The 13,193-nt window shown below is 39.5% G+C and overlaps 1 protein-coding gene across 11 annotated transcripts in view; it reads left to right on the forward strand.

The window, feature by feature from the left end:
* Positions 1–13,193, forward strand: part of ptprsa (protein tyrosine phosphatase receptor type Sa) — a 312,838-nt gene that overhangs the window by 142,888 nt on the left and 156,757 nt on the right. For all 11 annotated transcript variants that reach the window (XM_078790398.1, XM_078790401.1, XM_078790402.1 and 8 more), the window contains 2 exons: positions 8,763–8,908; positions 12,214–12,355. In XM_078790398.1, the coding sequence (XP_078646524.1) occupies positions 8,763–8,908; positions 12,214–12,355 (288 nt within the window). The remainder of the gene's footprint in view (positions 1–8,762; positions 8,909–12,213; positions 12,356–13,193) is intronic.

Genomic DNA, 13,193 nt, shown 5'->3' on the forward strand with positions numbered 1-13,193 from the left:
GGCCTCGTACAGGTCAGACGTTCCTCAAAGTTCCCCGGTGGTTAGCGATTTAAAATTGTTCTTACTGCAATTATCCATGTTGTTCATTTTCTCTAGCCAAATCAGGTACACCTTTTAATCGGACTATTGTTCCTATTTCCGCAGAATATTTATTTCCAGTGGGCTCAAGAATACTTTGTGGCTTGCGCGTTTCTGCTTTCTTCCAACAACGGTTTCAATGGGACCAATTTGTGCCTATTACAAGTGTGCTACTCTTTGTAGAAATGCTGCCTTATAGCCATAACTCTCCACCTCTGGGTAGTAACCCATATTTCCACATCCTACCGCAGGTCCCTGGTGGTCTTGTAAAATCCCACAAGTTTGTTTGCATTGGAGTTGACATTGATGGCGCACTGCATGATGCAACGGGCAAAGGGTTTCTTCAAAACTACGATGTCCTCTTTGCGGCTTTTATACTTTGAGCCGTGAAATATGTGTTTGTGTCTTTTTGATGATGTAAAAGCGTTACATTCATTGGTAAGGTCGGTTCTCATGTGGTTTAAGATCTTTCCTGAAAAACATTTTTTTTTCAAATTGGCCGCTGATAATGTAGAAATTTTATGATAGGGAACGGTAAGATAACAGGAGAATGATATTTAATGCTGTAAAAAATAGGCATTGTTCTGGTTCTCATGCATAATTAGGCCACACGAACTCGCTCGGGTCAGTACATCTGGAACTGATTTGCAGTCCTTTCCTTCTCAGAAGTTAATTGGTTAAAAAAAAAATACATTCATTTCAGGAAAGCATGCATGCATAGTGAAGAAGACGGGGTGTTTTCTCAGCTGCGGCCGAGATGAAGTATTTTTTTACTGTAAAAATGGACAGTATCCGTGTTTATTTCAAGCAAACCATATCCAATAAATGGCTTATCCGTCCTCCAGCATGACTAGAAATACCAACTCTGTTGTTTACAATTAAACATGTACTGTACACAACATTAAAATGTGCTTAGTTAGTCACCCAGTGCAGGTGGTCCTGGGTTTACGACTATCGTTTTGTGGTTTCGAACACAAAACTTAATTATGGTCCCTAAACACAAGACACACTGGAGAAGTAGTTATAGCGCACTGCTGAAGAATACACGCTACGGATAACGTTGCTTATTAGTTCAATTTCTGCACTTGAGTTTTTGTATTGAATGTTTTTATAACTATAATATTTCTATATAAGTTCTGATATACTCTTTCTCTTAAAGAGACAGTTGTACAACAACATCTCATCCACAGACTCCAAATTTGACTTTGTTTTATTTTGAACCACATTTTGTCTTGAAAACAAACATGATTAGTTTGGAGCTTGTTTTGGTCCCACAGAGATGGTTGTCACATTCATGTTTTTTTTTTTTTTTTAAAGTATCACTGAACAACTTTGCTCTCTATTCTTGCTCGACCGGCTGCACGGCGGATGAGTGGTTAACGCGCAGACCTCACAGCTAGGAGATCAGGGTTCAATTCCACCCTCGGCTATCTCTGTGTGGAGTTTGCATGTTCTTCCTGTGCATGCGTGGGTTTTCTCCGTGTACTCCGGTTTCCTCCCACATTCCAAAAACATGCTAGGTTAATTAGCATGACTACAAATTGTCCATAGGTATGAATGTGAGTGTGAATGGTTGTTTGTCTATATGTGCCCAGTCCAGGGTGGACCCCGCCTCTTGCCCAAAGACAGCTGGGATAGGCTCCAGCACCCTCCACGACCCTCGTGAGGATAAACGATAGAAAATGAATGAATGAATTTCACAAGTCGATTTCGGTGTGCGTTTCTGCTTCGACTAAAAAAAAAAAAAAAAGTTACTCCGGCACACTGTACCATGATTTCTTTGTCTGCCGTTTTCCAGCTAGTTCAGGTCGGTTGGCTATTGTTAGCTGAGTGATTGTGTGTGAAAACCTCCTGACAAGACAAGCAGTTGGGTTTTAATGTAAAGGCTTGGTTGCCATAGTGATGCCGCTTGCCCAGGCAGCAGGGGTGAATTGGCTTTGATTGATGGGGTTTGGAGTTGTTGAGATTGTGTGTGTTTGTGTGCATGTGTGAAAGTGCACGTGTGTGTTCCGTGTACAACAGTATGTGTCCATTATTGCATGTGGTGCCTTAATCTGAACTCGTTATCGACAGTATCTATTGACGGAGATGGTATAATTAAGTGAGGGATTGGTTCTTACGCCCTACAGAAATGTAGAAGAAACTTGTTTTTGCTCTCATTCACCATCTCTACAAGTGTATAAGATGTTAGATGGTTTATAGCAGAGGCGTTTTTTTTTAACCATGGCATTGATTAGATTGCCACTTAAGAGCATATAGTATAATTAATACAAATTCTTTACATCCACCATGATAATAAATGATAAAATACAATTGTTGCGCTGATCATTTTCACCCAAAGGACAATGAAGGAAAGTACTTGTAAAATAATAATAATAATAACTTTTTCTTTTCTAACATTTAAAGTTTAAAAAAAGGACAGTACTTGTAAAATAATAATAATAATAACTTTTTCTTTTCTAAGATTTAAAGTTTAAAAAAAAGAAGGAAAGTACTTGTAAAATAATAATAATAATAACTTTTTTCTAACATTTAAAGTTTAAAAAAAAGAAGGAAAGTACTTGTAAAATAATAATAATAATAACTTTTTCTTTTCTAAGATTTAAAGTTTAAAAAAAAGAAGGAAAGTACTTGTAAAATAATAATAATAATAACTTTTTTTCTAACATTTAAAGTTAAAAAAAAGAAGGAACGTACTTGTAAAATAATAATAATAATAACTTTTTTTCTAACATTTAAAGTTTAAAAAAAAAATGCCAATTTGTCGGCCTCTTTGTGCAAATCACAGAGTGGCCCTGCATCATTCTGCCCTCCACTTTGCTAATTCAGTGGGTAATGGCATCCATTTATGACCAAAGAAGCTTTTCTCGATCAATTACTGCATTAGTCATAAAGCCACCCTCAAATCTACCCCCCCCCCCCACCCCCCCAGCCCATCAAACAACAGTAAAGCAGTGAAAATGGACCGTTCTCATATTCATCTGTCCACCTCCCACTCTCCAGTGTCTTACAATCACATCGCCGGTCTATTTTGTCTTATCGGCTCCAGCAGAGGAAACGGCCAATAGCAGGTGGTAGCTGTATTAGTGAAAGCGGCGTCTTTGCACAGTATGAGTCTTGCTGCTCCCGCTAGCCAGCAGTGTTTGCGTTGATCTGTTCTATTATCAGAGACTTAAAAAGGTATCTGAGCCCCCACTGCTGGCTATTTTTTGCTCAGGACGTGTCCCCCTGCCAAGCAGATAAAGACAAGTTGGGTGTGCTTATCGGGGAGGTTGTTGTCGAAGGATACTTTGCTCGGAACAACTATACAACTTCTGTGTCTTGTGTATCTTTCACCCTTGAATGTCCTCCATGGCACCATAGTGGAGGGAGACCATTACTTAAGATACCCTAAGCAGAAGACAAGTACATTCCTAGACTCAAATATTTTGTCCATGAAAGTCATAACAGCAGAGGATCCAAAAAGGTACTGCAAATGTAAATGTACTGCAAAAAAAGGTCAGTAAGGATAATTCATAATGCCGCCTACAGAGAACATACTAACTCCTTATTTCTAAAATGACAAATACTTCAACTTGCTGATATAGTTCATCTTCAAACAACTAAAATAATTTTTATTTATTAAAAAATAAATAAAATTAAAAAAAGAAAAATTAATTAAAAAAATGACAAAAAATAAATAAAATTAAAAAAAGAAAAATTAATCAAAAAATATATATATATGTATATTAGAAAAGCAGGAAGTGAACAAATGTAACATTTACTGATTGTAAAAGTACCAGATGGAGGGGTAGGATTTAATAAGCTTTGCTTCTTCCTACTCCTTTTGGGCATGTGGAACTTAACTTATTATGGGATGCACTCAATTGTAATCTGATGCATGTTCAAATAAAATAAAACCATTACTTGAACCAGTCATAATGTGCTATATATATCACTATATTGACACTTACTATGGTACCCATTATGGCATTGGATGCTCATATCACCGAGTACTTTGGTACGTGACAAAAAAACTATATTATGAAAGCAGGAAGTGAACAAATGTAACTGATTGTACAAAGACATGTAGAACTGTGAACTGATTATGGGATGCATTCAATTGTAATCTGATGCATGTTCAAATGAAATCAAACCATTACCATTAGCAACTTCTCCATGGTTCAGATGATGGGATCACTGCAGGGCACACGAGAGACAGCCACGGCTGCATTACATGCTGGCATCGCTAGTTAGCCTCCAATTTATTCATTCTAAACTTAAAGTGGGGAAGAAAGAAAAGTAACAACCCAAACACTTACCACTTCCACACCGAATAGGAGAACTTTTTTTCATTCTATCATGTCTGACTTACTGACACCTAGTGGCCAGAATACTTCATATAACTTGTGTGTCATTATAATAATAATTTTAAAAAACGGGATAGAGTTGCAAAATTCAAAGCAATTGTAGTTCAAGTTCAACTGTGGACCTCATCGGACAATTTTTGTCACCTCTATTTTGACTGAAAATGTAATTTTTTGATCTTCTAGTACCCTGCAATCTCATACGATCCAAGGGTGCAATTCTGGGGATAAAAGTCCTGAACACAATGCTAACTGGCAGCATAAGCCCAGAGGGGAAAAAAGGTTAATTATAGTCAAGAGTTCAGGTAATAACACAGGACAAGTTTACGTAATTGGCCTAAAAAAGACATTCATGGGAATACAACCTGAGGCGGAAAATGTTTGTACGAAGAGACAACAGTGATGGAACGGCATGGGACGTTTTACCAACCAGTAAAAGTGAAACCAAACAATGCTTATAAATCTGGTAGAACTTGGTTTTTGTTCCAATGAAGATCTATCTGTCAGTCGTTAAAGTGAAACTAACTTGCATGGACTGGAGTTGTTTTTTTTAATTCTTCGCTTTCATCCTATGCAAAGGTTACAGAAGTGGAATAGTCTAAGGTAAAACTAATTAAAAAGTATTGGCATTCAGCCTTATTTGTTGATCCCTGTTAGGAGGGCAGCATTATATACTAAGCAAAGCTATTATACACTCTCCATTTACAACACACTGACCTGTTATTGTCACTGCTGCCATATTTGAATAGCCAATCGCCACTGAAGTATTTATTCATGTTATTTTGGAGCAAGGAGATGAACTTTGCATCTCTTTTTTTATTTTCGTGCTCTTATGTTTGCACATCATCACAATGCCTCCCCCCTCTCTACGTACTTTCTATCTCACTTTACCTAATAATGAATGCAAGGACTCATTTAAGTGTTTAGCAGTGCCTGGAGACCGGTGTCGGCCCACAATCTCTTAATTATTAACTTGACGTTTTGCACTTGCCGTTTGATCATCATCACATATCTCTGTGATTGAAATGTATCGTCTTCCCAAGGAGACTCTGCTATCTCTCAGTCTCCGTGCATACGATATATACACAGTGGTACCTCCGGTTTTGTTATTAATTACTTGCAAAAGCGGTTGGCGAGTGGTTGGCGCAGAGTTCGATACCCCGCTCAAGCATCGCTGTGTGGAGTTTGCATGTTCTCCTTGTGCATGTGTTGGTTTTCTCCGGGTACAAAACCTGCTAGGTTAATTGGCCACTCCAAATTGTCCATAGGTATGAATGTGAGTGTGAATGGTTGTTTGTCTATATGTGCACTGTGATTGGCTGGCGACCAGTCCAGGGTGTACCCCGCTTCTTGCCCGGAGACAGCTGGGATAGGCTCTAGTATACCCGTGACCCTAGTGAGGATAAGCGGCATAGAAAACAGATGAATGGATTGTTGACCTTAACCAAAGAAGATGCAAACCGGAAAGTATTCTAACCGAGGTTCCACTGTACATTGTAAGAACAGCAGACTTTCTGTTCTGGTTTCAATGCTAACAGGCTGCTAACGGGGACATTTTGTAATAACATTACGAACACAATTGGACTCACTGAACAACAAGCTATGCTATATTGTATACCAACCGAAAAATGTATGCAATCCTGGGAATTTGCCATGAATTTTCAACTTTAACCAAAAAAGATGTTAACCAGGGTATACGCTAACTGAGGTTCCACTGTATATTGTAAGAAAAACACTTGTGGCGTATGCAAGTTAGCAAAGAAAGACAGAGTCAACCGTTGATGATGTGACAGACCGGCGACTGGGCTTGGGGGAAAATGACTTTCTGTTCTGGTTTCAATGCTAACAGGCTGCTAACAGGGACAATCTGTCATAACATTACAAACACACTCACTGAACAAGACAACAAACAAGGTGTGCCATATTGTATACCAACCCGAAAATGTACGTAATGCTGGGAATTTGCCGTGAATCTTCGACTTTAACCAAAACAGATGTTAACCGGGGTATACGCTAACTGAGGTTCCACTGTATATTGTAAAAAAAACACCTGTGGCGTATGCAAGTTAGCAAAGAAGGACAGAGTCACCCGTTGTTGACGTGACAGACGGTCAACTGGGCTTGGGGGAAAATGACTTTCTGTTCTGGTTTCAATGCTAACAGGCTGCTAACAGGGACAATCTGTCATAACATTACAAACACACTCACTGAACAAGACAACAAACAAGGTGTGCCATATTGTATACCAACCCGAAAATGTACGTAATCCTGGGAATTTGCCGTGAATCTTCGACTTTAACCAAAACAGATGTTAACCGGGGTATACGCTAACTGAGGTTCCACTGTATATTGTAAAAAAAACACCTGTGGCGTATGCAAGTTAGCAAAGAAGGACAGAGTCACCCGTTGTTGACGTTACAGACGGTCGACTGGGCTTGGGGGAAAGTGACTTTCTGTTCTGGTTTCAATGCTAACAGGCTGCTAACAGGGACATTTTGTAATAACATCACAAACACAATTGGACTCACTGAACAACACAATAAACAAGGTGTGCCATATTGTATACCAACCTGAAAATGTATGCAATCCTGGGAATTTGCCATGAATTTTCGACTTTAACCAAAAAAGATGTTACCCAGGGTATACGCTAACTGAGGTTCCACTGTATATTGTAAGAAAAACACTTGTGGCGTATGCAAGTTAGCAAAGAAAGACAGAGTCAACCGTTGATGATGTGACAGACCGGCGACTGGGCTTGGGGGAAAATGACTTTCTGTTCTGGTTTCAATGCTAACAGGCTGCTAACGGGGACATTTTGTAATAACATTACGAACACACTCACTGAACAACACAATAAACAAGCTGTGCCATATTGTATACCAACCTGAAAATGTATGCAATCCTGGGAATTTGCAGTGAATCTTCGACTTTAACCAAAGCAGATGTTAACCGGGGTATACGCTAACTGAGGTTCCACTGTATAACACTTGTGGCGTATGCAAGTTAGCAAAGAAGGACAGAGTCACCCGTTGTTGACGTGACAGACGGTCAACTGGGCTTGGGGGAAAATGACTTTCTGTTCTGGTTTCAATGCTAACAGGCTGCTAACGGGGACATTTTGTAATAACATCACAAACACAATTGGACTCACTGAACAACACAATAAACAAGGTGTGCCATATTGTATACCAACCTGAAAATGTACGCAATCCTGGGAATTTGCCGTGAATCTTTGACTTTAACCAAAAAAGATGTTACCCAGGGTATACGCTAACTGAGGTTCCACTGTATATTGTAAGAAAAACACTAGTGGCGTATGTAAGTTAGCAAAGAAAGACAGAGTCACCCGTTGTTGACGTGACAGACGGTCGACTGGGCTTGGGGGAAAATGACTTTCTGTTCTGGTTTCAATGCTAACAGGCTGCTAACAGGGACATTTTGTAATAACATCACAAACACAATTGGACTCACTGAACAACACAATAAACAAGGTGTGCCATATTGTATACCAACCTGAAAATGTACGCAATCCTGGGAATTTGCCGTGAATCTTTGACTTTAACCAAAAAAGATGTTAACCAGGTTATACGCTAACTGAGGTTCCACTAAATATTGTAAAAAAACAGGGCATTTAACCGTTTAATAATAAATAAGCTGTGCCATATTGTATACCAACCCGAAAATGTACGCAATCCTGGGAATTTGCCGTGAATCTTCGACTTTAACCAAAAAAGATGTTAACCAGGTTATACGCTAACTGAGGTTCCACTAAATATTGTAAGAAAAACAGGGCATTTAACCGTTTAATAATAAATAAGCTGTGCCATATTGTATACCAACCCGAAAATGTACGCAATCCTGGGAATTTGCCGTGAATCTTTGACTTTAACCAAAACAGATGTTTACCAGTGGTATACACTAACTGAGGTTCCCCTTTATATTGTAAGAAAAACAGAGACTTGTGGCGTTTTTCCCCATCCGGAGTAAGGCTGACACCCTTGGTACAACACATTCTCGGTAAATACAGCCGACTTAAACCTTTGAAGGAAAAGTTAGCAATAATTTAGCAGATTGTGTCTCTTAGACTGCTTTCTTAGCACACCGTCCATCTTGAAGTACAGTCAACGTGGGCGTGTGTAACAAAATGAAACACTGTGGAGGAGTATAAGGCTGCAAGAGGGGGCTTGCTAGTGTGGGCTTTGTTAACATTCAAGTACCACGTGTGTGTAGAACCGCACCGTTCCCTGCTGCCATACAGGGAGCAAAGTTGACTTGAGTTTTGATGTTTGATTCCTTTCACTTTGTCCGCTCACGTTCTTCCCACTTTTTTCTCCGCAGCTCCACCACGTTTCACAAAAGTCCCTGTTGACCAGATAGGCGTCTCCGGGGGTGTTGTGTCCTTTGTCTGCCAAGCGACAGGTGACCCCAAGCCAAGGGTTAGCTGGAATAAAAAAGGCAAAAAGGTCAACTCCCAGCGTATCGAGGTAAGTCCGTGTAGCCTCAATCAATATATCACATTTCTTCTCTCAGCAAGCTCAACTCTTGATCCATATCAGAGTTTACCCGGGAAAGTGTCCAAACATGACGCCTAACTGTCTATAAATGTACGTTTTTATCTTATTTGTTCTCAATCAGAAATCACTCCACACTCTTTATTGCTCTCTGGTTCTACCATATCTTACTTATTGTGTGGAAATATGGGATAATAACTATAAAAGCAATCTTCACTGGCTAAATGTACTGCCAAAAAGGCCAGTAAGGATAATTCATAATGCCGCCTACAGAGAACATACTAACTCCTTATTTCTAAAATGACAAATACTTCAACTTGCTGATATAGTTCATCTTCAAACAGCTAAAATAATGCATAAGGCTAAAAATAACCAATTAGCTAAAAATATCATTTAATACTTCTATAAGTATTAAATTAAATTAAATTAAATTAAATTAAATTAAATTAAATTAAATTAAATTAAATTAAATTAAATTAAATTAAATTAAATTAAATTAAATTAAATTAAATTAAATTAAATTAAAGCACGGCGTTCGAGTGGTTGGCGTGCAGATCTCAGAGACAAGGGTTCAATTCCACCCTCGGCCATCTCTGTGTGGAGTTTGCATGTTCTCCCCGTGCATGCGTGGGTTTTCTCCGGGTACTCCGGTTTCCTCCCACATTGCAAAAACATGCTAGGTTAATTAGCCACTCCAAATTGTCCATAGGTATGAATGTGAGTGTGAATGGTTGTTTGTCTACATATATGTGCCCTGTGATTGGCTTGCGACCAGTCCAGGGTGTACCCCGCTTCTCGCCCAAAGACGGCTGGGATAGGCTCCAGCACCCCCTCGACCCTCGTGAGGATAAGCGGTAGAAAATGAATGAATGAAAATAAATTAAATTAAATTAGAAAAATAAAATAAAATAATATAAAATAAAATAAAATAAAATAAAATAAAATAAAATAAAATAAAATAAAATAAAATAAAATAAAATAAAATAAAATAAAATAAAATAAAATAAAATATTAGGAAAGCAGGAAGTGAACAAATGTAACAGTTACTGATTGTAAAAGTACCAGATGGAGGGGTAGGATTTACTAAGCTTTGCTTCTTCCTACTCCTTTTGGACATGTGGAACTGGGAACTGATTATGGGATGCATTCAATTGTAATCTGATGCATGTTCAAATGAAATTAAACCATTACCATTACCATTATTTGCCCATCATGCTTTGCATACTTTTGCTAAATATTACATTTCCAATCTTCCTTTTGGGCACTCGTTTATTCTTTTCATTTTTTTATGTGCCTTTCTTCACACGCTTACCACATATCATCCTGGGCGGCTACTTTGAGTCCTTTTTGTGAGCCTTGCACGTTCACCACAAGATAGTCAGCCAGTGGAACCTCTTTCAACTTTGTCCTCTTTGCACTTGAATTTGTCACATTCTCGTTGTATTTCCAACCACCCCCAAGCCCCCGCCCCCACCCCCCCGTCAGCCCTGTCTGTGCGAATGCATTTGCCGGGTACGTTATTTTTGATGTTTGTTGTTGAGATTTCAACAGGCCTCCCAGATGGCAACAGCAAAAGTCTGGATTGATGCTGAGTGTCTTTTAATTAAAAAAGTTGCCGTCGTTAACGACTGCGGAGCGTGGAGACAGGCGCGAGCGTACTGTGCCATCAAGGGAGCCCGCCTGGGAGAGAGAGAGTGCTAAAAAGCAAGCGATGATATTGTCATTCCATCGGGGGGGGGAAGCAGCTTCTCAGCGGAGGACAAAATAAAAAAGTGGTCCTTCTCCTTTTGCTGCATGTTAAGTGCAAAACAAAGCCAAGGGCATGAAGGATCCTGCCAAAATGGACACTTCTTTTCCTGCATTTAGCATTCAATAAAAAGTATTTTTTTTGAACAGTTCCTAGCCTCTAGACAGATGCTTTGATATCGATCGCGATGCTGTGCTCTGCAGTGTTTTTTGCCTAATTAGCGGCTCAGCCCTGAGACATGCAGCAATGGAGCAGCAGGCTGCTAAAGACACGTACTTATATCTCAAAGTTTAGTTTTGCTCAAAGATCTCAGCGGGAGGCGTATCTTCGCTTTTGGAAATGGTTTGCTTTGTCAGGTGGGCGTTTAGAGTGACCGCCTCAACCTCTCGTCCATCTTTTTTGATTTGAATACAAAAAGGTACGAGAGTTAAAATCCCAAAAATTACAATACCACGATACGATATAAACCCGCTAATATATAAGCATTGAGTAACCGACCCCTGCGACCCAACTTCACCGCGTATTCCGGTTTCCACCCCAAAAATAATAACAAAACTGTAAAATTCAATGACATCGTTTGATGTGGTGAGCTGCACGGTGGTCAAGTGGTTAGCGCGCATACCTCACAGCTAGGAGACCAGGGTTCAATTCCACCCTCGGCTATCTATGTGTGGAGTTTGCATGTTCTCTTGTGGTTTTCTCCGGGTACTCCGGTTTCCTCCCACATTCCAAAAACATGCTAGGTTAATTAGCCACTCCAAATTGTCCATAGGTATGAATGTGAGTGTGAATGGTTGTTTGTCTATATGTGCCCTGTGATTGGCTGGCCACCAGTCCAGGATGTACCCCGCTTCTCGCTCAAATACAGCTGAGATAGGCTCACAACAGTATGACTCAGATACTATGAACATCCAGCAGCAACACAACATTTTGGCATGACTACTATTTTGATGAAAAATATACTGAACCAGGGCTGCACAGAGGTTGGGTGGTTAGCACACAGGCTTCACAGCGAGTTCAATTCCATCCTCTGCCATGTCTGTGTGGAGTTTGCATGCATGGGTTTTCTCCGGGTACTCCGGTTTCCTCCCAAATTCCAAAAACATGCTAGGTTAATTAGCGACTCCAAATTGTCCATAGGTATGAATGTGAGTGTGAATGGTTGTTTGTCTATATGTGCCCTGTGATTGGCTGGTCACCAGTCCAGGGTGTACCCCGCCTCTCTGTCGCCCCAAGACAGCTGGGATAGGCTCCAGCACCCCCTGCGACCCTTGTGAGGATATGCGGTAGAAAATGAATGAATGAATGAGTTTGATGTGTTGTGAAAAAAAGGGATATGAGAACATCCAGCTGATTATATTTAATTTTACAGATAATACTAGACAATTAATCATACAAATAATAAAAAAGAAAATTATAAACATAAAATTTTGTCAAAATATGTGCCCACCCCTGGTCTAAAGTCTCTGTCCTGAAAGTCCAACATATTCCACCACTTCTCCAACAATGATTCCTGCCTTTCAACCAACAGACCATTGAATTTGACGAGGGTGCCGGTGCCGTGCTCCGGATCCAGCCTCTCCGTGCACCGCGTGACGAGAACATCTATGAATGTGTGGCTGAGAACAGCGAAGGCGAGATCACAGTCAATGCCAAGCTGTCTATCATCCGAGGTGAGTCCTGCATTATGAAAGAGTGTGCAGACGGGGTAACTACATTATGGATCACAACTTAGGGGGGAAAAAAAGACTATTTTGGGAAATGGTTTTGATACATTTTATAAGAAATTCACAACTATGCAGGGTTGCTGAATGGTAAATAGTACAGTTTTTTTCTGAGCAAAAAAGTATGTAATTGAATACATAATAAAATATGCTTTAATTGGCTGTTTCGCTAACCAAACAGTACAAGGGAAAGTATCATTCATATTGATGCCTGTGTATGAATGCCATACCAAACCATATACAGTGGAACCTCAGTTAGCATATGCCCCCGGTTAGCGTCGAAAATTACCGTATTTTCTAGACTACAAGTTGCTCCGGAGTATAAGTCGCACAATGCCAAAAATACATAATTAGGTAAAAAAAAAAATGTACATAAGTCGCACTGGAGTATAAGTCGCATTTTTTGTGGGTAATTTATTTTCCAAACTACTTGACCAAAACAGACATTACGTCCTCTTGGAAGGCAAGTTCTAGTATTAATAAAATAATATAGAATACACTGAATAGGTGTAAGATATGCTAACACAATGCTTATTCAGCTACACAAAAAATAAACATGACTTATAGTCCGGAAAATACGGTATGCCTTGGTTTGCATACATGTTCCAGTTAGCGTACAATATGGCACGTTTTTTGGAAAGTCGGCTCATCAGTATTTTGATGTTATATATTTATGAAAAGCTAAAACATGTTGATTGGAGTCAGACATTTTTGACGCTACTAAATGCAACTTTTTTCACATCAAAAGTCCGATCCTCATTTTGCCTTAAATTACATCACGCAGACG

Source organism: Doryrhamphus excisus, linkage group LG4 (assembly GCF_037039965.1).
Source record: "Doryrhamphus excisus strain RoL-2023G ecotype Guam linkage group LG4, RoL_Dexc_Guam_v1.1, whole genome shotgun sequence".
NCBI classification, from domain to species: domain Eukaryota; kingdom Metazoa; phylum Chordata; class Actinopteri; order Syngnathiformes; family Syngnathidae; genus Doryrhamphus; species Doryrhamphus excisus.